This window comes from Lepidochelys kempii, chromosome 2, assembly GCF_965140285.1.
Source record: "Lepidochelys kempii isolate rLepKem1 chromosome 2, rLepKem1.hap1, whole genome shotgun sequence".
NCBI classification, from domain to species: domain Eukaryota; kingdom Metazoa; phylum Chordata; order Testudines; family Cheloniidae; genus Lepidochelys; species Lepidochelys kempii.
The window spans coordinates 272,399,728-272,427,310 of NC_136381.1; the positions used below are offsets into that span (position 1 = coordinate 272,399,728).

General features: G+C 46.3%; 1 protein-coding gene across 11 annotated transcripts in view; it reads left to right on the forward strand.

Annotated features, from left to right (window-relative positions):
- The window catches only part of SMARCD3 (SWI/SNF related BAF chromatin remodeling complex subunit D3), a 225,019-nt gene continuing 197,436 nt past the window's right edge, over positions 1–27,583 (forward strand). For 3 of the 11 annotated variants that reach the window (XM_078851901.1, XM_078851902.1, XM_078851900.1), the window contains exons 1-2: positions 2–148; positions 3,532–3,727. Coding sequence is in view for 3 of the 11 variants with exons in the window: in XM_078851894.1 (XP_078708020.1) it covers positions 5,292–5,333 (42 nt within the window). In the remaining 8 variants the exon portion in view is untranslated. Of the gene's footprint in view, positions 155–3,531; positions 3,728–5,071; positions 5,334–27,583 lie in introns of all 11 variants that reach the window. The other 8 variants (XM_078851895.1, XM_078851892.1, XM_078851898.1 and 5 more) reach the window with 5 other exon arrangements.

Consider the following 27,583-nt stretch of genomic DNA (forward strand, 5'->3'; position numbering starts at 1 on the left):
CGATCCCTGACGGCCGCACTTTGCAGACGCTCCCTGCCGCCCGCCGCTCCCCGCATCGCCGCGCAGGCGCCCGCAGGCCCCGGGAGCGGAGCCGCGGCCCCGGGAGCGGGAGAGTCCGGGACCGGCGGGGAGGAGCATGGACGTGAGGGTGAGGGTGAGGGTGAGGGGGAGTGGGAGTGGGAGTGGGAGGGGTCCCGCCGCCCCCGGCTCCTTCCCTTGCCCCCCCCCAGCCTCTCCTTTGTGGGAGACCGACTCGCCCCCCAAGCCTCGGGCACTGCCCCCCGCTGCCCCCCTCTGGGGAGACCGGCCCCCCCAGTCCCGGGCACTGCCCCCCGCCGCGCCCCTCCAGGGAGATCCGCCCCCCCCCCAGCCCCGGGCACTGCCCCCCGCCGCCCCCCTCTGGGGAGACCGGCCCCCCCAGTCCCGGGCACTGCCCCCCGCCGCGCCCCTCTGGGGAGACCGGCCCCCCCAGCCCCGGGCACTGCCCCCCGCCGCGCCCCTTCGGGAGACCGGCCCCCCAGCCCCGGGCACTGCCCCCCGCCGCGCCCCTCCGGGGAGATCCGCCCCCCCCAGCCCCGGGCACTGCCCCCCGCCGCCCCCCTCTGGGGAGACCGGCCCCCCCAGCCCCGGGCACTGCCCCCCGCCGCGCCCCTCCGGGGAGATCCGCCCCCCCAGCCTCGGGCACTGCCCCCCGCCGCCCCCCTCTGGGGAGACCGGCCCCCCCAGCCCCGGGCACTGCCCCCCGCCACCCCCCTCCGGGGAGATCCGCCCCCCCCAGCCCCGGGCACTGCCCCCCCGCCGCGCCCCTCCGGGGAGATCCGCCCCCCCAGCCCCGGGCACTGCCCCCCGCCGCGCCCCTCCGGGGAGATCCGCCCCCCCCAGCCCCGGGCACTGCCCCCCGCCGCGCCCCTCTGGGGAGACCCGCCCCCCCAGCCCCGGGCACTGCCCCCCGCCGCGCCCCTCCAGGGAGACCCGCCCCCCCCAGCCCCGGGCACTGCCCCCCGCTGCGCCCCTCCGGGGAGATCCGCCCCCCCCAGCCTCGGGCACTGCCCCCCGCCGCCCCCCTCTGGGGAGACCGCCCCCCACACTCCTGGGTACTGCCCCCTTCCTGTCCCCTGTCGGGGAGACCGACCTCCTGGCCCCCAGCCCTGCCTACTGCCCTCTTTCCCTGAGCCCGCTGGGGAAGTCCAACCCCCAACTCCTTCCCTTGCTCCCTGCTGGGGGAGACTGATCCCTCAACCCCTTCCTCTGGTAGGGGGAGACTGACCCCCACCACCCCTTCCTCTGCCCCCTGCCGAGGGAAACTGACCCTCCAGCCGATTCCCCTGTCAGGGAGACCACCCCAGCCCCTTCCCTTGTCCCCAGTCCTGGATACTGCCCACTCCCCGGCCCCCCACTGGGGGAGACCGACCACCCCCTCACCTCAGGCACTGTGTCCTACTTCCCTCAGGTGAGACCAGCTGCTACCTACTGGCTCCTCCTGGGACAAATGAACTGCCCCCTGCTAGGAAAGATTGACCTCGACCAGTCCCAATGCTTGCTCCCCTGGCGTTAGGAGAGATCCAGCACCACTTCCTCACAGCCCCAGCAGTGCCTCTGGGGGAGACCCCCATTTTTGTGATATATCTTCTCCTACATGGCACTGTTCCCTGCCCCTGAGACATACCCTGGGGGCTGGGTCTGCCTTTGCCTTGAGATAGCTTAATTCTCCTGCCCCTGCTCAGTCTGGCGGTGCTACTGCTCCCACCTGCCCTGGAAGAGAGACATGCCTGGTACTACCCCCACCTGCCCTGGGGTAGAGATACCCCATCCCCACCCCCTGCACTGCCCTCTATCCAGCACTGCCCCCGTTCCCTTGGGGAGAGACTCCCCGCTTGGAATTGCTCTCAGCTTGCACTGCCCTCTGGCCCTAGGAGACAGACCCCTCTCTAGCATTGCCTTAGGCTGGGCACTGCCCCCATCCCCTGGAGAGACCCCTAGCACTACCCTCAGTCCAGCACTGTACCTCTGCTGTGTGATACCCCTAGTTCTGCCCTTAGCCTGGCACTCACTCCTGCCTTCGGAAAGGGACTCTTAGCACTGCTTCCTGTTCTTTCAACCTTGGCACCCTCCTTGCCTAGCACGGCCCTTCGGTCTGCAGTTTGTTACTATATGCCTCCACCTTACAAGCCTTGCTCCCTGCCTGCCAGGCCTGGCACTTTCACTTGCTTCTGCCTTGGCATTGTTCACCTGGCCTTACATGGCGCTGCTTCAGTTCATGCCACTGTCCACTATGTGGTACTGCCCAGATCCTCCTAATTATTTCTGGATCTACTGCTGGGCACTGTTAACAAGTCCATCTGCCCACACTGTCCCATGTCCCCTGTCCGCTTTCCCCTGCTTGGCTCTGCCAAGCAGCTGCTTTGGCACATTGTGGCTCTGACCAGATATTGCTGCTCACTTATTCCAAAATGGCACCACACATTGCATGGTCCATACCTTGGTCTCTTGCACAGTCTGCCTTAGTGCTGCACATTTTCTACCTGCCCATCTCCATTTCTGCCTGTTAGCCCATACCTTGTTTTGGCAGTGCTGGATCTGGACCCATGCCCTGCTCTTCAGCCCTGGCAGAGTTGGTTCTTTTGCCATGACAGAGCAGGCTGAACACCGCTGCTCTGCTCATCTGACTTAGTACTGCTACATGAACATCCTCTCCTCTCGGTCCATCTGCTCTTGGAACATCTGGATCGTCAGCGAGCACCCTGCTGGCCTCAACACAGCTGGGTATTAAACTACCCTCCCTGTACATCCCTATGAGCACAGCTGTGTTTTCCTCTCTCCACTTGCTGTGATACAGCCTCGCCTTACTTCCTGGCTTGCAGAGTTAGTGTGATGTGCCATCCCTCTTCCACGGGCATAGCTCGATTGTCACACTCTTCCCAAGGAGCAGCTGTATTGACATCCTCTTTTCCACAGACAGAGCTGGATCTGCATCCCCTTCCCCAGGAACGGCAGGATCTGCTCTGGACTTGCCCTGGCAGAGATGACTCTGCACCCACTTGTGTTGCCCATGTTGCCCATCAACAGCTCCATTCCAACCTACCTACCCCAGGATATTTGGATCTTACCCTACCCTCCTTACACATTTCTATTTACATCTCCTTACCTGCCTTAGCACAGCTAGTTCTGCACCTTCCATGTTCTGGTACAGCTGAGGTAACAGTGTCTCTGCTAAAACATTGTACTTTGCTGTCTGTCTTTTGTAGCCTTTTTTTATACACCAGCAAACTGACACTTACAGCTCCTGAACTAGTTCACTTTCCCCAAAATAGCCAGAGTCCAGATGTGCCCAACAGCAGGAATATAGCCTGGAACAGCAATATCAGTAAACACTCTCCACTCTTCCTTCAACATCTGGGGCTGATAGCCTCTCTATCTTTCTTCTCTCAGCTTGCAAAGGTACATCTTGGGTCAGCACTGACCCAGCAAGTTCACACTGATTTGTTGTGTTCATCTCTTCCCTCCCACTCACTGCCTGCCTTCTCCTTTCAGAGCTGGATTCGAATGTATCCTGGGTTTGCTGCGTTACAGCAGTTCCTGCTTCAGTTAGATCAGAACCTTCCCTGCTAATTCATCATGACATAACCAACCAGCCACCTCCCCCTGCACAGCTGGATAAGCTTCTTGTTTCCCATTGTTCCAAGCACATGTGACTCAAGGCCTTCATCATCCACCTAGTCTGGTACAGGTAGGTTTAACCCTTTGGAAAGCAGATTGTTCCTGGTGGGAAGGAAGATGTATATGGTTTGCATGAGATAGGGAGAACCTCTGGGGCTGGCAATCTTGGGTATGTTAGGACTGTTGCCTGGAGTCAGTCCTAGACTGAGCTGCTCCTTCAGGTACTCACAAAAAGAAAAGGAGTACTTGTGGCACCTTAGAGACTAACCAGTTTATTTGAGCATCCAATGAAGTGAGCTGTAGCTCACGAAAGCTTATGCTCAAATAAATTGGTTAGTCTCTAAGGTGCCAGAAGTACTCCTTTTCTTTTTGCGAATACAGACTAACACAGCTGCTACTCTGAATCCTTCAGTACTGGATATCTTAGCTGGTGCTCTGATTAGTTAAGATCCAAATATACTGGGGTAGATAGGCTGGAATGGAGTTGTTGATTACCATCATGGCTGGTAGAGAGGAGACTAACATGGGCAAAGCAGGGAGTTTGACTTGGAGAGTGAGAGGTAGCCATTGAGAAAGTAAACGAGTGCCTGTTGTGGGGGAGAAGGGAAGAGGAGGAGCTTAAGGTGTTCATTCACAGTAACTCCTCCTCCATTCACTAAGGGTGATTGATGCTTGCCAGGCTGTCATTGACTTGTACAGGTATCATGCTTATCTTTGCACCATTCCTAAATCAACATTTTTTGAGTTCCCATTTCCTTTATGTAGTGTCACACAGTAAATTCTCCTCCTCCTGCTATTCCTCCATCCCTGGCCTCCATAGATACCCACTGGTTAACTCTACATTTACACTAACATACTAGAATCTCCAGTTCAATTCTTTCATCTTTAGTGTCACTTCCACTGGAGCATTTCCAGATGAGCCATACTGCCTCCTGCTGCTCGGTCACTTCTTTACAGTTTCTCTAACCGGTATTCTCTTTTCCATGGTTGGATCAGTCCCTTTTTTCCTGCTTAGACTTGCAAAGTTCACTTCAGTGGTCACTGGTGGTAAGAGTAGTGGACGAACACAGTGTTACCCTAGTGAAGGTAACAATTTTATAGTTTGGGATTATACCATTATGATCCGCCAGTTTGGCCGCCTGCGCAATCCTGGCTAGAGAATCTCTCCTGGTGATTCCTGCATCAAGTTCATCACTTCTGGCTGAGCTAGAGCATGTTGCTGAGTGAAAGACACCCAGTCTTGCTTTATAGATTCGAAGTGATGGAGAATTCACTGTGGCCCAGGTAAGTTGTTCTGGTGGTTAATTACCCTTACTGGTAAAAATTTGTGTTATGTCTAGTCTGAATTTGTCTAACTTCTGCTTCCAGTTAGTGGATCTTGATGACTGAAAACTTAATACCTCATCTTTTCCAGTCCAGTTGGTGCAGCTGAACCACTTCATGGAGTTTTAAAGCCAGAAGGGACCATTATGGTAATCCAGTCTTACCTACTGCATAAGACAGGTCAGAGAATTACACCTAGTGAATTCCTGCGTCCAGCCTAAGAGCGTACCTTTTAGAAAGGCATACAGTCTTGACTTATAGACTCCTCATGAAGTACTCTTGCTCAACATCTGGCAAAGATTGGGGCATGGATGAAAGCTGGCTGGCAGAGGCTCGACTCAGATAAGAACAAGGTAATGCTGGAAAGTTGGGGGAAGCAACTGGAAAGAATGGTAGCGATTATCAGTCTGCTTGGTCGAGGGAGTGCACCTCCCATTTATACTCTTGTTTGCCATTTAGGGACTCTGTTAGGTCTTAGACAGCCGCTGGATACCCCAATAGCAGCTGTGGCCAAATTGCTTTTTCCCTTCTGCGTTTGGCAAGGAGGGTGCAACATTTGCTTTCCAATTCTGAGACCTCATTACAGTTGTCCCTGTCACTGTCACCTCAATACTAGACTATTGCAGTGTGCTCTACATTGGTTTACACCTTAAGGTCATCTGGCAGCTGAAGTTACTGCTGAATGAGTTTGTCTGCCAACTTGTTTGCATGTTGGTGTTCGAGAGTCTGAGGAGTTTGGGATGGAATTTAAGGTGTTGCTTTTGACCTACAAAACTCTAAAAGGTTTGGGACCTGCCTCTCTCCCAGTGTGAAGTTGCTACAGTGGTGTTCAGTGGGAGACCTCAAGGTAACAGCCTGATACTTTAAACAGAAGGGAGATGGAGGAAGGGTATTTTTCTTAAGGGGCCCTTTGACTCTGGATTTGGCTAATTTTCCAAGCCCTGTCCAGCAAAGCTTGGACCATTATAACTAAGACCCTACTTGAATCGTGGGATCATATTCAAATAATTACGGTTGAGTTGAGAACAAGACATGGAAAATCATGGAAAAGTACTAATGGACATTTATTAATAGCAGTAATTTGGAAAAGCCAGAGTAGACCTACTTGTTTAAGAAAAATTTGCTGGAACGATATAAACACTCAAGTATTATGTTATGCCTGCTAATTTTTTTGATAACCAGACATTTTGCTGTAACTATATTAAACATTCATTTAAAAAAAAGAAAGTGACCCATACAATATAAAATTTAAAAGATTAAAAGTCTTAACATAACTGCTGTAGAAATCGACTCCAGTCCACTTTAGCCTTCAAAATTTTACAGGCATTATATGTTAGTGCAGTACTAATTGCATACTCAAAATACATGCAAAATTGTGGACTGTGCAAAGTAAGCCAATTAAAATCCAAATTGCAGTAGAAGCCTAATGTTGTGGGATCTACAACTTCCACAATATTGCAAATGAGGTAGGGGCTTAGTTATGACATTCAGGGCATGCTGTAAGACTCAACTTTTTTCCTAGGGTTTTCTGGAAAGGTTCATATTTTGAGATGGGGAGGATTCAAAATCTTTTATGGATAGCTCTCTTTGTATGTATTCAGTTGTGTAGAGGTGCCGTAATCCTGCATAGTTAATTACTTTTAGACAAATGTAAATAACTAAAATAGACAACCCTAAGGTGCCACAAGTACTCCTCGTTCTTTTTGCTGATACAGACTAACACGGCTACCACTCTGATACATGTCTTTGTAGCTCATACTAACAAGTATTTGTATTACACTCTCCGGAATGTATTCATGCCATATATAGTGACTACTAAATGTTCTCATCTCACAATGTGTATTGCTCAAAAATGTCCTCAGATGGATTCATTAACTGCTTTCAGCACAGAGACTGGTATGCTGTGGGCAAGTATGTCTGGTATTTAGCAACTTAACATGGGGTCCTTAACACGGGGACCATAAGGCAGAACTAGCACTTTATATAGCGGATAAGTATCCCTTGAGTTTCAAGGGTGCTTGTTGGGTAAGAAGTGAGAGACAGTTCTAAATATAAATGACAGTGTGCAATGACAGAACTCATAGAATATCAGGGTTGGAAGGGACCTCAGGAGGTCATCTAGTCCAACCCCTGCTCAAAGCAGGACCAGTTCTCAACTAAATCATCCCAGCCAGGGCTTTGTCAAGCCTGAGCTTAAAAACTAATGGAGAGATTCAAGAAATTGGGTGATGTGGTCAGAGTGGTGGCAGAAGAAGGTCATTTCATGACTTTGCTTCTATGACCTCTCTGGCCTTGACAACTGTCAACCTCGTCCCTTACAAATCTATTTAGTATACTTCTGCGAAGATCATCTTCCTGGCCTGTCACTTTGATTATGTCACCCTTCTTTTTAGTCCCTCTGCTAGCTCCTCCTCCCACGTATCCGACACAAACTTCCTGTCCTTACCTTCAAGGCCTTTCATAACTTAGCCCTGCCCTGTCTATCCTTCCTGTTATCACAACATTGATCCCCACCTTTGCCACAGATAGGTGTCAAGGTCCATGGATAGATGTCCTCTTTTTTAAAAAGTGAAGCCCTAGAGTAGAGGTTGCAGAGGTGTGTCAAATGCTTTTAACTTTGTCATCTTTTACTCTTTGCTTTAAAATTTGGCACATTCTGTGGGAATGAAATTTTTGCATGCTTTTAGTAAAGTGGTTCAGTTGTTTTCAAGAACCAGGAGGGTGGAGAAGAAATACAATTTTGCAATTATAAAAATGCATTGTGGCCCTTTTTTGTTGTTGTTGTTTGCACAGCTCTAGTGCTTCAGTGGAAAATGGTATAAATGTGCATTTGACACGGTTTTGCATATGGTCCTTAGATTACAGTGTGCCTTTTGGTGGTCTGATGAAAATTGGACTTGATTTGGTGAAATTACAAGGGTTTTAAAAAACGTATTTTGTACATATTGGGTGCTCTCAATAAAACAATTGGTTACTGTTCCCCTGGCAGCACGTGTGCTGTATGGAAATTGAGTAAAATTCTTTATTTACAAGGTGATGTCATGGAGGAGAAGTGGAGTTGAATTTGTAAATGTTAGGCAGTTGAGTGGGAAATTACTTTTAAGTGACCCATAGATAATTTAAAAAAAATAAAAAGGTTTGGTCTTTTCTGCTGCTTTTTATGGTAGAAAATGAAGAGCTGGAAGTGTTTTAGGGGGTTTCTGTGTTTGTTTTTCCCCTTAGAAGTACATAGGGACAGGCCCAAACCAGACCCTAGGGACAGCTTCCTGTACTGATAGTGGCCAATACCAGCTGCTGCAGAGGGGAGGCCCAAGAAACCTTGCAATAAATGGTTATTCATAGATTCTTAGAGTTTAAGGCCAGAAGGGATTATCTAGTCCAGGGGTGGCCAATGGAGAAGTGGCTCTTCAGAAGTTAATATGTGGCTCCTTGTACAGGCACCGACTTCGGGGCTGGAGCTACAAGCATCAACTTTCCAATGGGTCAGGGGGTGTTCACTGCTCAACCCTTGGCTCTGCCACAGGCCCTGCCTCCACTCCACTACTTCCTGAGCCTGCTATACCCTTGCTCCTCCCCCTTCCTCCTCCCAGCCTCCTGCACGCTACGAAACAGCTGATTGGGAGGTGCGGGGAGGGAGGGGGAGGCGCTGATTGGCAGGGCTGCCAGTGGGAGGGAGGCACTGGGAATGGAGTGGGAGGGAAGCTGTTGGGGGGGCTGCTGATGTATTACTGTGGCTCTTTGGCAATATACATTGGTAAATTCTGGCTCCTTCTCAGGCTCAGGTTGGCCACCCCAATCTACTCTGACCTCCTTGATAGCACAGGTCCTGTATTGACCCAATAATTTATGTGTGACTAAAGCATAAGTTGGTGTTTGGTTAAACCATATCTTCCAGAAAAGCATCCAGTCTGGATTTGAAGATTATCCTTGTGTTATTTGTTAAGAACATAAGACTAAGTGTTATTTGTTGGTAAAGTGCTTTTAATTTATCTAAATTCCATGTATACTTTACAAGGCTCTGAAGTGGTGTAGGGTGGAAGATTTTGGTTTTGCGGAACATTGGTTCACCTTCTGTTGGAAGAGGGGGCTGTATAGTTTGAGATGGCCTTCACCTCTGCAGAAGGGGGACGAATATTCTTGGTGGCTAGAATAGTCAGGAGGGTGTTAAACTAATAAGAAAAGAGGAGGATAAAAAGAGGAAAGATATGAGAACTCAACACAAAATTGAGATGTTGAAAATAAAATTAATAAATGACATGGAGAGAAGAAATTATTGAGTTGCCTATGTACCAAGGCTGGGAGCATGGGTAACAAACGAGGGTTTGGAATTGCTCATTTATGAGAACAAAATTTGATCTAGTTTAGAGGTTCTCAAACTTCATTGCACTGTGACCCCCTTCTGACAACAAAAATTGCTACAAAAAGAAAAGGAGTACTTGTGGCACCTTAGAGACTAACCAATTTATTTGAGCATGAGCTTTCGTGAGCTACAGCATGCGATGAAGTGAGCTGTAGCTCACAAAAGCCCATGCTCAAATAAATTGGTTAGTTTCTAAGGTGCCACAAGTACTCCTTTTCTTTTGGCGAAGACAGACTAACACGGCTGTTACTCTGAAAAAAATTACTACACAACTCTGGGAGGAGGGACTGAAGCCTGAGCCCGGGACAGTGTCTGCAGGTTTGGCCGATCGCAGCTCCCGCTGGCCACGGTTCGCCGTTCCAGGCCAATGGGGGCTGCGGGAAGCGGCTTGGGGCAAGGGATGTGCTGGCCGCCACTTCCTGCAGCCCCCATTGGCCTGGAACAGTGAACCGCAGCCAGTGGAAGCTGCGATCAGCTGAACCTGTGAACGCTGCAGGTAAACAAACTGTCCCGGCCCACCAGCGGATTTCTCTGATGGGCCGCATGCCAAAGGTTGCCAATCCCTGATACAAAATTAATATGGCACACATTAAATGGATTTAAAGCTGGTTAACTGACAGGCCTCAAAGTTTAATTGTAAGCGAAGACTAATCATCATATGGATGTGTTTCTAGTGGGGTCCCACAGGGATCAGTTCTTGATGCTACGCTGTTTGACATTTTTTTATCAATGACCTGGAAGAAAATATAAAATCATCACTGATAAAATTTGCAGATAACACACAAATTGGGGGAGTTGTAAATAATGAAGAGGACAGATCACTGATACAGAGAGATCTTGATTCCTTGGTAAGCTGGGTGCAAGCAAACAATATGTTTTAATATGACTAAATGCAAATGTATACATCCAGGAAGAAAGAACGTATGCCATACTTACAGGATGCGGGACTCCATCCTGAGAAGCAGTGACTCTGGAAAAGATTTGGGGTAGTGGTGGATAATCAGCTGAACATGAGCTGCCAGTGCAATCCTTGGATGTATAAATGGGTATCTTGAGTAGGAGTAAAGAGGTTATTTTTAGGGCTGTCAAGCGATTAATCGTACTGTTAATAATAGAATACCATTTATTTAAATATTTTTGATGTTTTCTACATTTTCAAATATGTTGATTTCAGTTACAAACAGAATACAAAGTGTACAGTGTTCACTTTATATTTATTTTTAATTACAAGTGTTTGCACTGTAAAGACTCAAGAAATAGTATTTTTCAATTCACCTAGTACGGGTACTGTAGTGCAATCTCTTTATCATGAAAGTTGAACTTACCAATATAGAATTATGTACCAAAAAACTGCATTCAAAAATAGAACAGTGTAAAATTTTAAAACTTGCAAGTCCACTCAGTTCTACTTCTTGTTCAGCCAATCGCTCAGACAAACAAGTTTGTTTACATTTGCAGGAGATAATGCTGCCCGCTTCTTGTTTACAATGTCACTTGAAAGTGAGAACAGGCATTCTTATGGCACTGTTGTAGCCGGAGTCATAAGATATTTACGTGCCAGATGTGCTAAAGATTCACATGTTCCTTCATGCTTCAACCACCATTCCAGGGGACATGCGTCCATGCTGATGACTGGTTCTGCTGGAAAACCATCCAAAGCAGTGCCGACCGATGCATGTTCATTTTCATCCTCTGAGTCAGATGCTACCGGCAGAAGGTTGATTTTCTTTTTGGTGGTTCAGGTTCTGTAGTTTCTGCATCAGAGTGTTGCTCTTTTAAGACTTCTGAAAGCATGCTCCCTACCTCGTCCCTCTCAGATTTTGGAGGGCACTTCAGATTCTTAAATCTTGGGTAGAGTGCTGTAGCTATCTTTACAAATCTCGCATTGTTACCTTCTATGCGTTTTGTCAAGTCTGCAGTGAAAGTGTTCTTAAAACGTACAACAACATGTGCTGGGTCATCATTCGAGACTGTCATAACATGAAATATATGGAAGAATGCGGGTAAAACAGAGCAGGGGATGTACAATTCTCCCCCAAGGAGTTCAATCACAAATTTAATTAACTCATAATTTTTTTAACGAGCGTCACCAGCATGGAAGCATGTCCTCTGGAATGGTGGCTGAAGCATGAAGGGGCATACAAATGTTTAGCATATCTGGCATGTAAATACCTTGCACTGCTGGCTACAGAAGTGCCATGCAAATGCCTGTTCTCACTTTCTGGTGACATTGTAAATAAGAGGACAGCATTATCTCCTGTAAATGTAAAGAAACTTGTTTGTCTTAGCAATTGGCTGAACAAGAAGTAGGACTGAGTGGACTTGTATGCTCTGAAGTTTTAAATTGTTTTGTTTTTGAGTTCAGTTATGTAACAAAAAAAAATCTACATTTGTAAATTGCACTTTCAGGACAAAGAGATTGCATTACAGTACTTATATGAGGTGAATTGAAAAATACTATTTCTTCTGTTTATCATTTTTACAGTATAAATATTTTGTAATCAAAATATAAACTTTGATTTCACTTACAACACAGAATACAAGATATATATGAAAATGTAGAAAAACATCCAAAATATTTAATAAATTTCAATTGGTATTCTCTTGTTTAACAGTGCAATTCGAACTGCGATTAATTGCGATTAATTTTTTTGAGTTAATTGCGTGAGTTAACTGTGATTAATCGGCAGGCCTAGTTATTTTATCTCTATATTTGACATTGGTGTGACCGATGCTGGAATGCTGCGTTCAGTTCTGGGGTCCAGAGTTCAAGAATGATGATGATAATTTGGAGAGGAGCGATGAATATGATTAAGGGACTAGAAAACATGCCTTACAGAGATAGATTCAAGGAGCTCAATCTATTTAGCTTAACAAAGAGAAGGCTAAGAGGTGGCTTGATTACAGTCTGTAAGTACCAGCATGGGGAGCAAATATTTGATCTTCAATGTGAAAGGTATAACATGATCCAGTGACTGGAAGGTGAAGCTAGACAAATTCAGACTGGAAATAGGGTGTAATTTTTTTTAACAGTGAGGTTAATTAAACATTGGAATAATTTACCAAGGATCATGGTGGATTCTACATCACTAGCAATTTTTAAATTGAAATTGGATATCTTTCTAAAAGATCTGCTCTTGGAATTATTTTGGGGAAGTTCGATAGGCTGTGTTATACTGGAGGTCAGACTAGATGACCACATTGATCTCTCTTGGCCTTGGAATCTATGAAATCAAACACAACCATGAGGCTTCACATCATTTTGATGACTGGGGGCTATATGTCTTCAGATGAAGGTGGAGTCATCTTGGCCAGTTATTTAAAGCATTTCTCCTTTAGACAGCATAATTTTTGTCTTGCCTGGAGCATCTTGAGGAAGTCCTCTGTAAATCACCAAAAATCCCAGATGTGCATCCTGCTAATCTGCAGACCTCCAGAGCCCTGTGAGATCTTCAAGACCAACCCCTGGGAGGATATGACAGGGATGCAGTGTGACATGGTGGTTCAGGATTTACTGCCCTAAGTATCTTCAACATCCATGCTAATACCACCTCTGATAGGAACATGGGACTGGAAGGGGCCTTCTGGATCGTCAAATCCAGTCCCCTGTTATTGATGCAATAGTATGAGATCTCCATCTACCCTCTCTTTCCCACAGGTTGTTTCTTGACTTTGCCACATTACCATTCACGCGCTGGACTTAATTTCAGACTGGGTGTGGATATAGGGAACATAAGAAACAGTTCTCTATTCTGGACTGACGCTCTTTCTCCAAACTGGGATGAGAAGAAAATATAAAATCTGGAAGAAATAAATAAAGATCTGGAAGAAAACATAAAATCACTGCCAACAAAATATGCAGATGGTGGAGTGGTAAATAATGGTGGGGATAGGTCAGTTATACAGACCAATCTGGATTGTTTGTCAAAATGTGCCATTTGAACACTATGCATTTTAATACAGCAATCTACAACATCGTACATTTAGAAACAAAGAATGAATATCACACTTATAGGATGGAGTGCTGTGTTCTGCAATGCGGCAACAGAAGAACTTAGGTGTCATGGTAGATAATCAACTAACGTGAACTCCCAGTGTTGTGCTGTAGCTAAGAGGGCAAATGCAGTCCTTTGATGTATAAGCAAGGGTATACTGAATAGAAGTAGGTTTGTAATAATACCTCTGTATACGGCATTAGTGAGACCATTACTGAATAGTGCATCCAATTCTGGTGTCCACACTTCAAAAAGGATGTTGAAAAATTGGAAACGGTTCAGAAAATAGCTACAAGGATGATTTAAGGTCTGAAAAACCTGCCTTAATAGTGAGAGACTAAAGTAGCTCAGTCTATTTAGTTTATCCAAGAGAAGGTTGAGGGTGAATTGGTCACATTCTATAAGTATCCATATGGAAGAGATTTTGATAATAGATGGCCTTGAATCCAACAGGAAAAGGCAGAATGAGCTCCAGTGGGTGGATGCTGAAGTTAGACAAATTCAGATTAGAAATAAAGTACACATTTTTTTTCCTGGAATGGTAATTAATGGAACAGTTTACCTAAGGATGTGGTAGATTCTCCATCACTTGACATTTTTGTATCAAGTCTAGATGTCTTTCTAAATGAGATGCTGTATCTTAAACTGAAGTTATGGGCTTGATCCAGAAGCTGCTGGGTAAGGATGTTTGGCCTGTGTTATGCAGCATGTCTGGTTAGATAATCCTAACAGTCCCTTCTGGTTTGAAAATCCTCATTTACAGATAAACAGCATCCCTGGGAGCTTCTGGACGGGCCAGATATACTGGTAACCCCTCCTCAGTCCCTGAAACAGGCCAGAAAATAGGTGATCTATTGAGCTACTAAGATTGCTCCGTAACCACAGCCACTGACTCGCAGGCACCAATGTGCCTGCTCCATTCTTACCCCCGAGGTCTCCATGGTTTCAGGGATAAACTGTGACATGAAAAGCATGAAGGAACAAGACTTGTTTGTTGAGGAATATGCTCCCCCCTCCCTGCCATTTTTTGTGGCTTTACCATCCTATTTAAAAAAAATATTTCCCCTCCTCTGTTACTGCATAAGAGAGTGAGTGACTGACTCTGCTAACTGGCCCTGCCTAGGGTAGGGGACACCGGGCCAACCAACCAGCTCTACACAAAATGGAGGCTAATGCCAAATTTTCTGCAATTTTGGTTAGTGGGAGAGGGAATGAGAGAGGTTACCAGGACAGTAGCAGGAAATATTTTCAGACGGGTGTTTTTTTAAATTAAGAGTCTCTCTCTAAATTTAGATACCAAAAATAGCTGTAGGGAATAATCTGGCACATTTACTAAACTGCCCAAAATTGGAGCTGAAGAACAGGAATGGGGATGGGGGTTTCCTGCCTGTAAAGTTAGGGGCTTTGATCTATCAGTGTAAAATCCCTTCCAAGCTTTAGGCACTCTGAGGTCCTCAATACCCTGAGACACATTGTTCCCCGTCTCAGAAAGCAATGACTGCATCTCCTCGGCAACGGGAAAGGCACAAGTCTGTTCCCATGGAAATACAGTGAGAAGTACTCCAATGGGAAGCCTCTGTGTAGAAGCTGACAGCCCAAGCTCTTTGTTTGACCTGCTGAATCTGAGGACTTTCTGTACCCTCTGGGTATGTCTGTGGTGCAATTAAACACCTAAGGTTGGCTTGTGTCAGCTGACTTGGGCTGTAAGGCTATTTCTTTGTAGTATAGACTTCGGGCTCAGTCTAGAGCCTGAGCTCTGAGCTCCTCCCCCTCAGCTCAAACCTCTGCACTGCAATTAAACAATCCCAGAGCCCGAGTCAGCTGACACAGGGCAGCTGTGGGTGTTTAATTGCAGTGTAGACATACCTCAGGTGCTCAGACCCTGCTGGTGACAAGGAGAAGTGAGATGTGAATTGTGGTGCTGTGTTTGGCTTTATCTGTAAGAAATTTGTGTTGCACTACATTCCCATCTCAGGAGCGTCTGCTTCAATCACTGAGAGTCTGTCCGTCTGCGGAAATCAGAGGTGCAATTGTGGCACATGTAGACATACCCAAGCTAGTTTGGATTTAGCTAACTGCCCAGTTATGTAGTCAAGTTTCCTGGTGGGCTTGTACTCAGTGGCTAGATCATGCTACTATGGCTTCACTGTTTTTGGTTTAATCTAGCTTTGCGCAAGCTAGATTAAAGCTAATATGAAGGTGTCTACACATGCAGCAATCTCACACCTCATTACTGTTGTGTAGACATGCCTGGTTGCAGCTTCTGTAAGGAAGGGGATACCTCTGCTAGATCGAGAGTCAGGGAGGCACCAGAGGGATAAGCAGGGAATTTGTAGTTCAGTGGAGTCCTTTTCTCTGTTTGAAGGAAGAAATGTTTCTGTGCACAAATTACATCCCAGCTAATGAGACAGTTTGATTATACAGTAGAAAAGCAAAGGGTATTGAATATATCTCCCACACCTGCAGCTCACAGTGACCAAAACTAGACCTAGAAAGCAGTGAGTTAATCTGGGAGATTAGCATGTTTTTTCCATTCTGAAGTGGTGGAGGAAGGGGAAGCTGGTGGAGGAATTGAAAAAGGGCATGATGCAGTCAAAACAAAGGACAAGGCAGGTGATATTAATACCAGCACTTTGTACGACTTCAGGAGGATGATGTGATTGTAGAGGATTTCGGAGAGCAGGTGGCTAATGGTTCAGTGTTTTTTAAAGTCCTTTTATCACTTCTGAGTGGGCTGCCCTTTTAATTTCATTGGCTATCCCCTTGTTCCTCTTTTATGAGAGAGTAAATAGAAATGCTTGATTTTCCTTCTTTATCCCTTTCGTTATCTTGTATTCCCCTACCCACCCACCCCCCATTTATCTCCTTTCTAATTTAAACAATCCCAATCTTTTCAGTCCCTTCTCAAACAGAAGTCTCTCCAACTTCTAATCCTATTTTTCACTCATCTCTGAATGCGCTCTGTTGAATATTTTTAGAAATGGGGATGACCAGAACTGCATACAGTGTTCCAGGTGAGGGCATACCTTTGATTTTTATGGTGGCATTAGTTTTGAGTGTCATTCTCAATTCCATCCCTTTTGCATCCTAACATTTTGTTTGCTTTCATGTCCACTGCTGCATATTAAGTCAAGGTTTCATTGGGCTGCCCATGATGATGCTCTGGTCTCTTTCCAGAGTGGATAGGTTGCCTTAGAATTCAGCAAGATCCTGGGCCTGATAGTTTGGGGGCAGGGAGTGTCCTATTACTCCAGGAGCTAAGAGGAACTCCTAGGACACATCAATATGGACCTTGAGTGGGTCTCTGTACTTATTGTTTGGGGATTGAGGGGGTCTTCAGGCATGTCAGTCATTTCAGGGTCTGAAGGAGGATGCCTTGTGGTACAGACATTCTCCTTTAGAGATTAGAAAAGCCCCATTAGTTTACATCTAGTCCATTCTACACCAGGACTCAGCCAGGATGGAATTGTTTCCTACAGAGTATTCTCCCAGGGCTTTATTTCGTTGTAAACATCCAAAGGGTTTTTAACCTCTCCTCATAAGTCAGTCCCTTTTGCCCCCCAAAATTTGCTAGGCACTTGGAGATTTTGATTTGGGAGATATAGAAGTAGCTAGATAGAGCAGTGTGTAAAGTAAGGGCCCAGGCCTGCAAATACGCAGTCCCAATAAAATCGTGTTGCAAAGTCACATGCATACAGAAGTGCCTGCAGGACTGGGCCCTAGTTTGAGATATGACTGGGTTAACAGATAATACAGAGGCCATATGAAAAAGGAAAGATGAGGGTAACAGTGATGTCATTGTGGGGGAGAAGCTTTTTTATTGACATGCTTATTGTGGTATTGTGGAAGGGGATTTGGAAGTGGAAATGGTAGTGATGTAGCATTCTGGAATTGGGGTGGTCTGATACCTGCATGGAGAAATTCTTGGGATTGGTCCTGCTTTGAGCAGGGGGTTGGACGAGATGCCTTCCTGAGGTCCCTTCCAACCCTGATCTTCTATGATTGTGGGGAGAAAAGATGCACTAAGAGACAGGTCCCAGCCTGCTCAATGACTTACAGTACTAAATTACACTTTGTCTGCTATATTTCATTTTGTGTGTAATATGTTGCTATCTCCCCCTCCAGTCTTGTTCAGGCTTTACAGTGTCCTGGGGAGCTCCTACCTTGAATATTGTTTATTTCCATCAGTGCCCGTGCTATGGTTGATACAGTCTCTTCCTTGAAGACTCTTAGGACAGAGAGATGGAGAGGAAAAGGAAAACAACAAATACACTTTTAAAAAAGTCTCAAAAAGAAAAGGAGTACTTGTGGCACCTTAGAGACTAACCAATTTATTTGAGCATGAGCTTTCGTGAGCTACAGCTCACTTCATCGGATGCATACCGTGGAAACTGCAGCAGACTTTATATACACACAGAGAATATGAAACAATACCTCCTCCCACCCCACTGTCCTGCTGGTAATAGCTTATCTAAAGTGATCATCAGGTTGGGCCATTTCCAGCACAAATCCAGGTTTTCTCACCCTCCACCCCCCCACACAAATTCATTCTCCTGCTGGTGATAGTCTGTATATCTTTGTAAGATCCCAGATGTGCCTACAGCCCATCCTGCCCACTATAGTGTGTGTGTGTGTATTTGAGTGTTGTCTCCCCCTGCATGCTCCCAGGTGTATTAGCTATACCACTCCTGGCTGCGTCTCATTCTTATTTCCTGCCAAAGAGGGGGAGGCTTCCTGCTCTAGGGCCTTTCAGGCAATAACTTTGTCCAAGCTGGGGTTCGGGATGCTCCCCAGTCGTCTTCACATTTTTCCTCATTATACTTTTTACTCCACTATGTGGATCTGCCATGTCTACTATAGTTAAAGTCTAGACCAGCTTTTTGTTTAAAGCTCAGCTCTTGTGTGTGCTCTAAAATCTGCACCATTACCTGGATTGCCTTGAAATGTGCTGTGCGTCTTGGGGATATGGGATAGGTTAGTGAACTGAATTTGGGGTCATTTTGAGCAAAGGGTTCTCTTGATACAGCCACCTCTCCCCAAAAGGCTGTTCTAAAGGTTGACATTTTTGGAACACTTTTTTGCCCATACTTGGGGATCAAACCAGGGCTGTTGTCAAGCTGTCTGGAGTGGCTCCAGTGTATGAGTACCAACCTCAGGGCAGACTGTTAAGAAGCAGGGCCCAAAGCCCAAACTGGATGCAAGTTCATCAACCAAATGTAACGCCGACAGACCCTGGTTGTTGGTAGGCAGGATTGAATCTGGGATCTCTGGAGCTAAATGCATGAGCGTCTATTACATGAGCTAAAAGCCACATGGCCCCTAGCTAAGGCTGTAGCAGACTCATTAGTCTCTAAGTGGTCTTGGTGCCACTAGAGGGAGCAGAGCACCACACCCAGGAGGTGTGTGGGTTACACAAGTATCTAGTGTAAACTACTGAAGCACTGCAACAGCCTTAACATGGAGTCACACACAGTCCTCTGGGGTACTCTGGTCTATCTTGCCACTGAGGGAAGCTTGAATTTGTGATGGTCCCTTAGAAAATCACAATAATATTCAGGTTAATCCCAATTCCAGAGAACCAGTTACTTACCCCAGGCCAATTGCACTTTAGATCTTACACCAAAGACAACCCTTGTAGCCAATCCCATAATAAACTAAAGATTTATTAACTAAGAAAAAGAAATGGGCTATTTACAAGGTTAAAGCAGGTAAACATACACAAAGATGAGTGAGTTGTAGATTCCAAAAGGTGGTAGAAGCTTCTATAATAAGGAACCTCTATATTTCTTTAAGGGCTAATGCAGGCTAAGCAGCTGGGGATCCCTTGCTTATGCTTAGAAATATTGCCCTCTCAAAATCCACTCATCATAGAGATGGTTTCTTCTTATCTTTGTTCTTTGATGTTTCAATGTCTCATTTGGTTTCAGTGAGCCTTCTTGGTTGGCAGGACCTACCACCTTGTGCAGGAAGTCAGCATTTCACATTAATGAATGCTTCTTTCCTGTTTGGTGAGTTACACAATTACACAGTTTACTCCTGGGAGAATTCTGCATCAAGAAATTAAAAATTCTGCACTAAAAAATTCTGCCCATAATATTTAAAAATTCTGCAAAATTCTACATATTTTATTTGTCAAAATAACACAATATAATCACACCAGTTTTAATTATTTTGGTTATTTATTTATAATAATATTTATTTATAATACCTGTCAGCAAGGTTCTGGTAACCTTTTTTTGACAAATAGATTTGTTACTAGGCGTATTAATACAGACCTTTGAGTAATTCATTTAAACTAAATGAGACATTGAAACATCAAAGAACAAAGATTTTAATTGCTCCCCAGCACACCCAGAAAGAGGAGATGTGCATGTGGACTCATCCCATCAGCTTGAATTCTGGTGGAAAAAAATCATTTCCCACACCCGTAAGAAGCAGTGAAAAGTCTTGGGGGAGTCAGGGGTAATGGAGGAGCTGAGGGAGAAGGAAGGAGCCTGGAGTGAATCTGGTGGGTTGTTGGGTGTGGATCAGAGAATTATGGAACAGAGTGTTTTGTGGGGAGGGAGAGGGATTGTTAGGGAGTTGGGGAGCCTCCCCCATGCAGACCCTGGCTGACCTCAAGCCTCTCCTATTCAGTCAGGTACATCTGCCCCTGTCCCTGCAGCCCCCCCGTCCCCATGTGTCCCTGCAGCCCCCCCGTCCCCATGTGTCCCTGCAGCCCCCCCGTCCCCATGTGTCCCTGCACTCCCCCTCCCATTTAGCTCCTGGTTCAATGCTGTCATCCCACTAGCTCCTGAGCCCACGCCCCCAGTCTATCCCACTTGATTAGCCTTTCTGAACCTGTCTGTGACCCCTCAGCAGCCCTGTGTGCTGCACTCTGTCAGTCCTAAGCTGTCTTCACAGGCGGGGTGCTGGGATGAACTTCTACTCCTGCGGGAATTCTGCACCACTGTGTACAATTTTTTTCCCCACAGAAAATACATTCTGCCCCAGAAGTGCTGTAGTTCCACCTTTTGTCCACCAGAGGCCGCTGTGGTGCCAGAATAGCTAGCTGCTGGCTGCATTCATGCTGCTGGGTGTGCCGGCACCACAGCGGCCTCCGGTGTGTCAAAGGCAGAACTGCAGCACTTCTTGGGCAGAATGTATTTTCTGCAGGTGGGAAAAAAAAGTTCTGCGCTCAGACATTAATTTTGCACGTGCGCAGTAGCACAGAATTTCCCCAGGAGTAACAGTTATAGAGGTTTACAATGCGAATACTCCATATAACCTTATCACATGGGGTATGGATGTTATAAGTGAGATTAATATATGCAGTAATGTACAAGCATTTCATGACATCTAACCACTATACACATTTTTATAAATGTTATACCTATTTTAACAATATAACACTTGGGTGAGGCAGACAGGTTTCCAGCTATGCATTTAGCAGTGTTCAGTTGAGGCCTAGGGTCTTGGCAAGCATGAGCTGGCACCCGGTCTTCCAGTGTCACAACTCTGATCCTGGCACAGGGTCTAACTCACAAGAGGGTTACCCCCAGAATATTCATGGAATCCACTAGCCCTTTGGGGAAGCAAAATAGTAATCAAGAAAGAGTTTAGATCTACCTAGGGGTTATAGTGGACGAGAAGATGGATATGAGTCAACAGTGTGCCCTTGTTGCCAAGAAGGCTAATGGCATTTTGGGCTGTATAAGTAGGAGCATTGCCAGCAGATCGAGGGACTTGATCATTCCCCTCTGTTTGACATTGGTGAGGCCTCATCTGGAGCACTGTGTCCAGTTTTGGGCCCCACACTACAAGAAGGATGTGGAAAAATTGGAAAGTCCAGCGGAGGGCAACAAAAATGATTAGGGGGCTGGAGCCCATGACTTATGTGGAGAGGCTGAGGGACCTGGGATTGTTTAGTCAGCAGAAGAGAAGAATATGGGGGGATTTGATAGCTGCTTTCAACTACCTGAAAGGGGGTTCCAAAGAGGATGGATCTAGACTGTTCTCACTGGTAGCAGGTGACAGAACAAGGAGTAATGGTCTCAAGTTGCAGTGGGGGAGGTTTAGGTTGGATGTTAGGAAAAACTTTTTCACTAGGAGGGTGGTGAAGCACTGGAATGGGTTACCTAGGGAGGTGATGAAATCTCCATCCTTAGAGGTTTTCAAGGTCAGGTTTGACAAAGCCCTAACTGGGATGATTTAGTTGGGGATTGGGGTCCTGCTTTGAGCAGGTGGTTGGACTAGATGAGGTCCTTTCCAACCCTGATATTCTTTGATTCTCTGGATAGGGTTGAACCTTATGTTCCTAAGGCTCACAGCTAAGCAAATTATACTGAGCATGTGAAGCCAGAGGAGCTAAGAGGATTTTTAGCCTTGCAGTGTCACTGAAGCTGGATAGCTCAAGGGGCTGAGCAGTAGTCCTTGAACCTGACCCACTCAGCCAGTGTCAGCAAGAGTCTACCTTGGGTAGAAATCTGGTAAAGGTATGAAGGCATACTGCTAAAATTTGTGCCTCAGGCTTAGTTTTTTATTTGTGGGAAATATAATCAAAATATTCTTGGGGAAAATAATTAGATATGCAAATGCTTGCTGGTAGGGAAGGGAGAGAAATAGGCCTGGACAATAGTGGTGGTGGTGGTGGGGGGGTTGGGAGCTCAAGTGTGGGGGAAAGGTTAGGGAGAGTGGGGGTTGGGGCTCTGGGAAAGGGGACATTGAGGTGAAAGGCAGGGCACTTAGGGGAGAATAGGGGCAGGGGGCATCTGTGAACTTCACATTCTCTCTCCCATGTATGTTCCAGGATCTGGGGGGAGTTCTCCCAGGGAGTCTGAGCCAGTCTCCCTGCCTTTGCATGTGTGCTGGGATCTGGATGGGGCCCAGTCCCTCTAGGGGATCTGAGCGCCTATAAATGAGTGGCTGCCTCCCAGGCACCCCTGTGTAGCAGCCCTCAAGTAGCCCCTCTTCTCAGTTTTCTTTGAGTCACTAGTAACTCCGTGGAAGTTTATCCTCTAATCCATGACCATAGTTTATTAACAGAACATAGTACAGAATTCCCAAAGCATAAAACATATCACGCTAGTGCAAATCCTCACTCTCTTAGCCATTGACATAACATATACCAGTGTCTTCAACCACACCCAGACTCCATCGGTCCTCCTCTGTCAGGCCAGCCACTGCAGCCTTTCCTTGTGGGTTGTGTGACGTTATTGACATAATCTGGGATTGTATAGATCATTGTTACAACCAAGGTCCTGTAGTGGCACCAAATCTTGTATAAAGGGGGTCAAATAAGGTGTCTAAGACAAGGTTATGGTTTGCTGGTTATGATTATGCTATCTATATGTGGGTATCATTTTTGTAGTTAAAGTTATGAATATTGGCTTTATCCTGTCTGTAGTTCAAATGTGTGCTGTGCTTCTGATTGACACCCCAGACAAGTTGGTGTCAGCTCTGCCTAGCCTGCTTGATGGCCCATTAAGGACCATTAGCTATACAATTGACCCATGGAGAGAAGGCAGATACGTCTAGTGATTCAGCAAAGTGTGCAGGGACTTGCCCATGTGACTCCAAACTCCATTCTGCTGTAGTTTTCCACAGTAAGAACAAAGAGGTGTTCATACACCTGGAAAAGACTATAAAAGGCTGATGCCTCATCTCCATCTTGTCTTCAATCCTGCTTCATACCTCTGGAGGAATTTTGCTACACTGAAGCTTTGAACCAAGGACTGAGAGACCCATCCCAGCTGTGGATGTCCTCCAGAGACTTGATCTGAACCTGCAGTTTATTTTATCACTGCTGCAAGACTGAACCAAGAACTTTGCCATTGCAGTTTCCACGGTATGCATCCGATGAAGTGAGCTGTAGCTCACGAAAGCTCATGCTCAAATAAATTGGTTAGTCTCTAAGGTGCCACAAGTACTCCTTTTCTTTTTGCGAATACAGACTAACACGGCTGTTACTCTGAAATTTGCCATTACTGTATGTCATTGATTCCATTGAACCAATTCTAGCTCTCATCTATATTTCTTTCTTTTATGAATAAACCTTTAGATTCTGGATTCTAAAGGGTTGTCAACAGTGTGATTGGTGGGTAAAATCTGATTTGCATATTGACATGGGTCTGGGACTTGGTCCTTCAGGATCGAGAGAACCTTTTTTTCTTTTATTGGGGTATTGGTTTTCATAACCATTCGTCCCCATTATGAGTGGCACTGGTGGTGATACTGGGAAACTGGAATGTCTAAGGGATTTGCTTGTGTGACTTGTGATTAGCTAGTGGGGTAAAACCAAAGTCCTCTCTGTCTGGCTGGTTTGGTTTGCCTTAGAGGTGGAAAAACCCCATCCGTGGGCTGTAACTGCCCTGCTTGAAGCAATTTGTCCTCAATTGGCACTCTCAGTTGGGACCCACCAGAACCAGCATAGTTACAGGGTGCAACCCTGCTTTTTCCCAGTGGGAACTCCTTAGCTTGGAGCATCCCTCATGTCCTTGCTCCTCTCACTGTTTTTCAGGGTCCAGCTGTGCAGCAAGGTGACATCAGTGAGTTAACTGTTTTTCCCCCTGCCTTCAGCTCTCTGGCCCTTGGCTCCAGCTGTCTGGCTTAGAGCCAGCAGGCATCTCCCTGCTGCTGCTGCTCCTCCTGCCTTCAGCCCTGGCTATCTTGCTTGGGAGTGCCATCCAGGAAACACCTCTTTCTGCTCTCCTGCCTTCTCCCAGGAATCACCTTCTGGCTCTGGCACCTCTCATTTCCTACCCTTTACTTGATTAATTCAGGGTATGTCTACACAGCAATTGATCCCCCCCTTTGCCTCCACACTGCGGTGGTGCTAACCTAGCGCTTGGACCCAGGGTCCCATGACCCTGCGGGGCTGGAGGGTCCGAGCCCATTTTAAGGAAGGACTTAGGATCCGAGCCGTATTGGTTTCCTGTGTACACATGTCCCCGGCTTGACTTGCATCTGGAAGGCTCTTGGCACCCATCCCACAGTTTCTGATGGCAGAGTAGCAGTGCTGCAGGCAACCAGTGCAACTGGCTGGAAGTGCAGTTACTGCATGGCTGAACGTGCATTCCCTTCCTGATCCTCCTATGGCAGCGGTGGCTCCGTCTCTTGCTCCTCCTTGCTGCTGCGTGGAGCTTGCCCAGAGCAGGGAGCAAAGTTGCAAGGTGGGAGGTGGCTCCTAGCGGCCAGGATGTTGGGGGTCATCCGTCTCTGGGCTGGGCTGACCCAGGAGCTCTGGGCATTTGGTCCTGCTGTGTTCTCTGGTCCTTGCTCCCTGGCTCCCCCTGGCTCCCAGGGGCTGCACGTGCAGGGCCACTCGGGCTGCGTGGACTATCAGGGCAGTGAGTGGAAACCAGCCCCAAAACTTTCCTGCAGCCTCCTGGGGTGCAGTGGGAACGGGGATAAGTGATGCCTAGGAGGTGCTGGAGCACACTGCACCTCAAGTCCCGAGGGTGCACTTCACTGCTCCGCAGCTGGCAATAGCCAGGCTGGAGTGAGTGAGTGTGTGTATGTATCACCTGCTAAGAACATAAGAATGGCCATATTGGATCAGACCAAAGATCCATCTAGCCCAGTAGCCTGTCTTCCGACAGTGGCCAGTGCCAGGTTCTTCTGAGGGAATGAACAGAACAGGTAATCATCCAGTGATCCATCCCCTGTCTCCCAGCTTCTTCCAAATAGAGGCTAGCGTCATCATTCCTGTCCATCCTGGCTAATAGCCATTGATGGTCCTACCCTCCATGAATTTATCTAGTTCTTTTTTGAACCCTGTTACAGTCTTGGCCTTCACAATATCCTCTGGCAAAGAGTTCCACAGGTTGACTACCCTGTGGAAGAAGAAACAGAAGAAATACTTTCTTTTGTTTGTTTTAAACCTGCCGAAATTCTTTTTTGGCCTTCCTAATTATATTTTTACATTTCATTTGCCGGAGTTTATGCGCCTTTCTATTTTCCTCAATAGGATTTAACTTACACTTTTTAAAGGATGTCTTTTTGCGTCTCACGCTTTCTTTTACTCTGTTGTTTAGGCACTTTTTTGGTTCTCTTACTATGTTTTTTAATTTGGGAGCATACATTTAATTTGAGCCTTTATTATGGTGTCTTTAAAAAGTTTCCATGCAGCTTGCAGGGATTTCACTTTTGGCACTGTACCTTTTAATTTGTGTTTAACTAACTTTCTCATTTTTGTGTAGTTCCCTTTGCTGAAATTAAATGCTGCTGTGGTGTTTTCCCCGCCACAGGGATGTTAAATTTAATTATATTATGGTCACTATTACCAAGTGATTCCGCTATATGCACCTTTTGGACCAGATCCTGTGCTCCACTTAGGACTAAATCAAGAATTGCCTCTCCTCTTGTGGGTTCCAGGACTAGCTGCTCCAAGAAGCAGTCATTTAAGGTGTCAAGAAGCTTTATCTCTGCATCCCATCCTGAGGTGACATGTACCCAGTCAATATGGGGATGGTTGAAATCCCCCACTATTATTGAGTTTTTTTATGTTTATAGCCTCTCTGTCTCCCTGAGCATTTCACAGTAACCGTCACCATCCTGGTCAGGTGGTCGGTAGTATATCCCTACCGCTATATTCTTATTATTTGAGCATGGAATTACTATTCATAGAGATTCTATGGTACAGTTTGGTTCATTTAAGATTTTTACTTCATTTGGGAGGATTGTCTTGAAAATTAATGTGCCTCATGTATGCACGGGGTAGGGCTAGTGATTCAAATTTGGGGCCATTCCAGCAAGTTTCCTAGCTACAGCTGTCTACCCAAGAAAACAGCATTTCATAAAGTTCACAAATTCTACCAATTTTTTTGTGTGCACAGCTGGCTTCTAAAATGTGAATGACTTGATGGGATGGGAATGGGAGGGTGAGCTCAAAATGGTGGTGGAGGAGGAGGATGTATGTTGCAGGGAGTTGTGGAGAGACACCAGTCTTCTGTAACCATCATGTAATAAACCGTCAAATCCTTGGAACATATACTATGTCTGAGATTTTTCTTGCTGGCCTTGCTAGCAGCTATACATTCCAGACATTTCAAAGCATGACCATTATCGCCATTCCACTATAACAAAATGTACCAGGGGGAACATTTAGCAACCATGTGGGCTAATGGAGAGAACTGTGGACTGGGACTTGGTAGACCTGGGCTTTATTCCTGGCTCTGTTACTGCCCTCAGGGAAGACTTTTGCCAAGTAATTTTCACCTCTCTGTGCCTCAGTTTCCTCATCAATGGAGATAATGATGTTTCCCTCCTTGAGACCTACTAATGGAAAATGCTATGTGAGAGCTAGGTATAATTATTATTACCTGGCCTCAGTAGCATCTGAACTGTGCATTTGTATGATAATTACACCTGTCTAAATGACTACTATCTCCTACTAACAATATTTCTCTGTCTTCTCAAAAAACTAGAAAATTTAAATGACAAAAAAGTTCATTAATACAGAGAGCTTGTCCACATGAACAGTTAGACTGGGACAAGCTGGGGTGTGAATCTATCGTGCACTAGTCTGCAATGGTCTAATTGTCCATGTGCACTCTGATGGTGCGCATCAACAGTTTGTAAGCACTTTGATTAAGTCCTCTTGAAACAGCACTAGCTTAAAGTGCAGGGTAGATTCACTCCCCCAGGTTGCCACAGTCTAATTGTTTGTGTAGACAAGCCCAGAGTTACGATTGCCTGGCTTTGATCTTTGGCTTGTATCTGGACTCTGGCTTCGATATCAACTTGGCTTGTCCTTGGACTCTGACTACCCAGTTTTAGCCTCTGGCCTGCACTTGGATTCTGGCTACGGTTCTGATCCTGGTTTGTCTACAGACTCTGATCTCAGTTTTCATCCCAGCTTGTCCCCAGATCTTGATTCCAGCACCACCCTTGGCCCTGGCCCAACCCTATGCCTAGTTGTGACCTACGCTCCAACCACTAGGCCTGATTATTGGAGGCAGCTCCTGATAGTACACACCTATGCAACCTTAACTCTGTCCTGGGGAGTAATGCCCCATTATGCCAATAGCCCATATTCACAATCTGCCTGTGCACTGTGTTGAACAGGAGCTACCTACACCTATGCTCATACACTTAAATGCTCCATGGACAGAACGCCAGCTCTGCTGCATTTGACAACCTCTTTTACAAATGTTTTTCCCCTTATGTGCATAATGCCATCTAGTTGTATACTGTCACTTACCTTTCATTGAACTCACAGACCATACTCCTTTCCCATCTAACTGCTGACAATCCCCTGTGCCCTTCT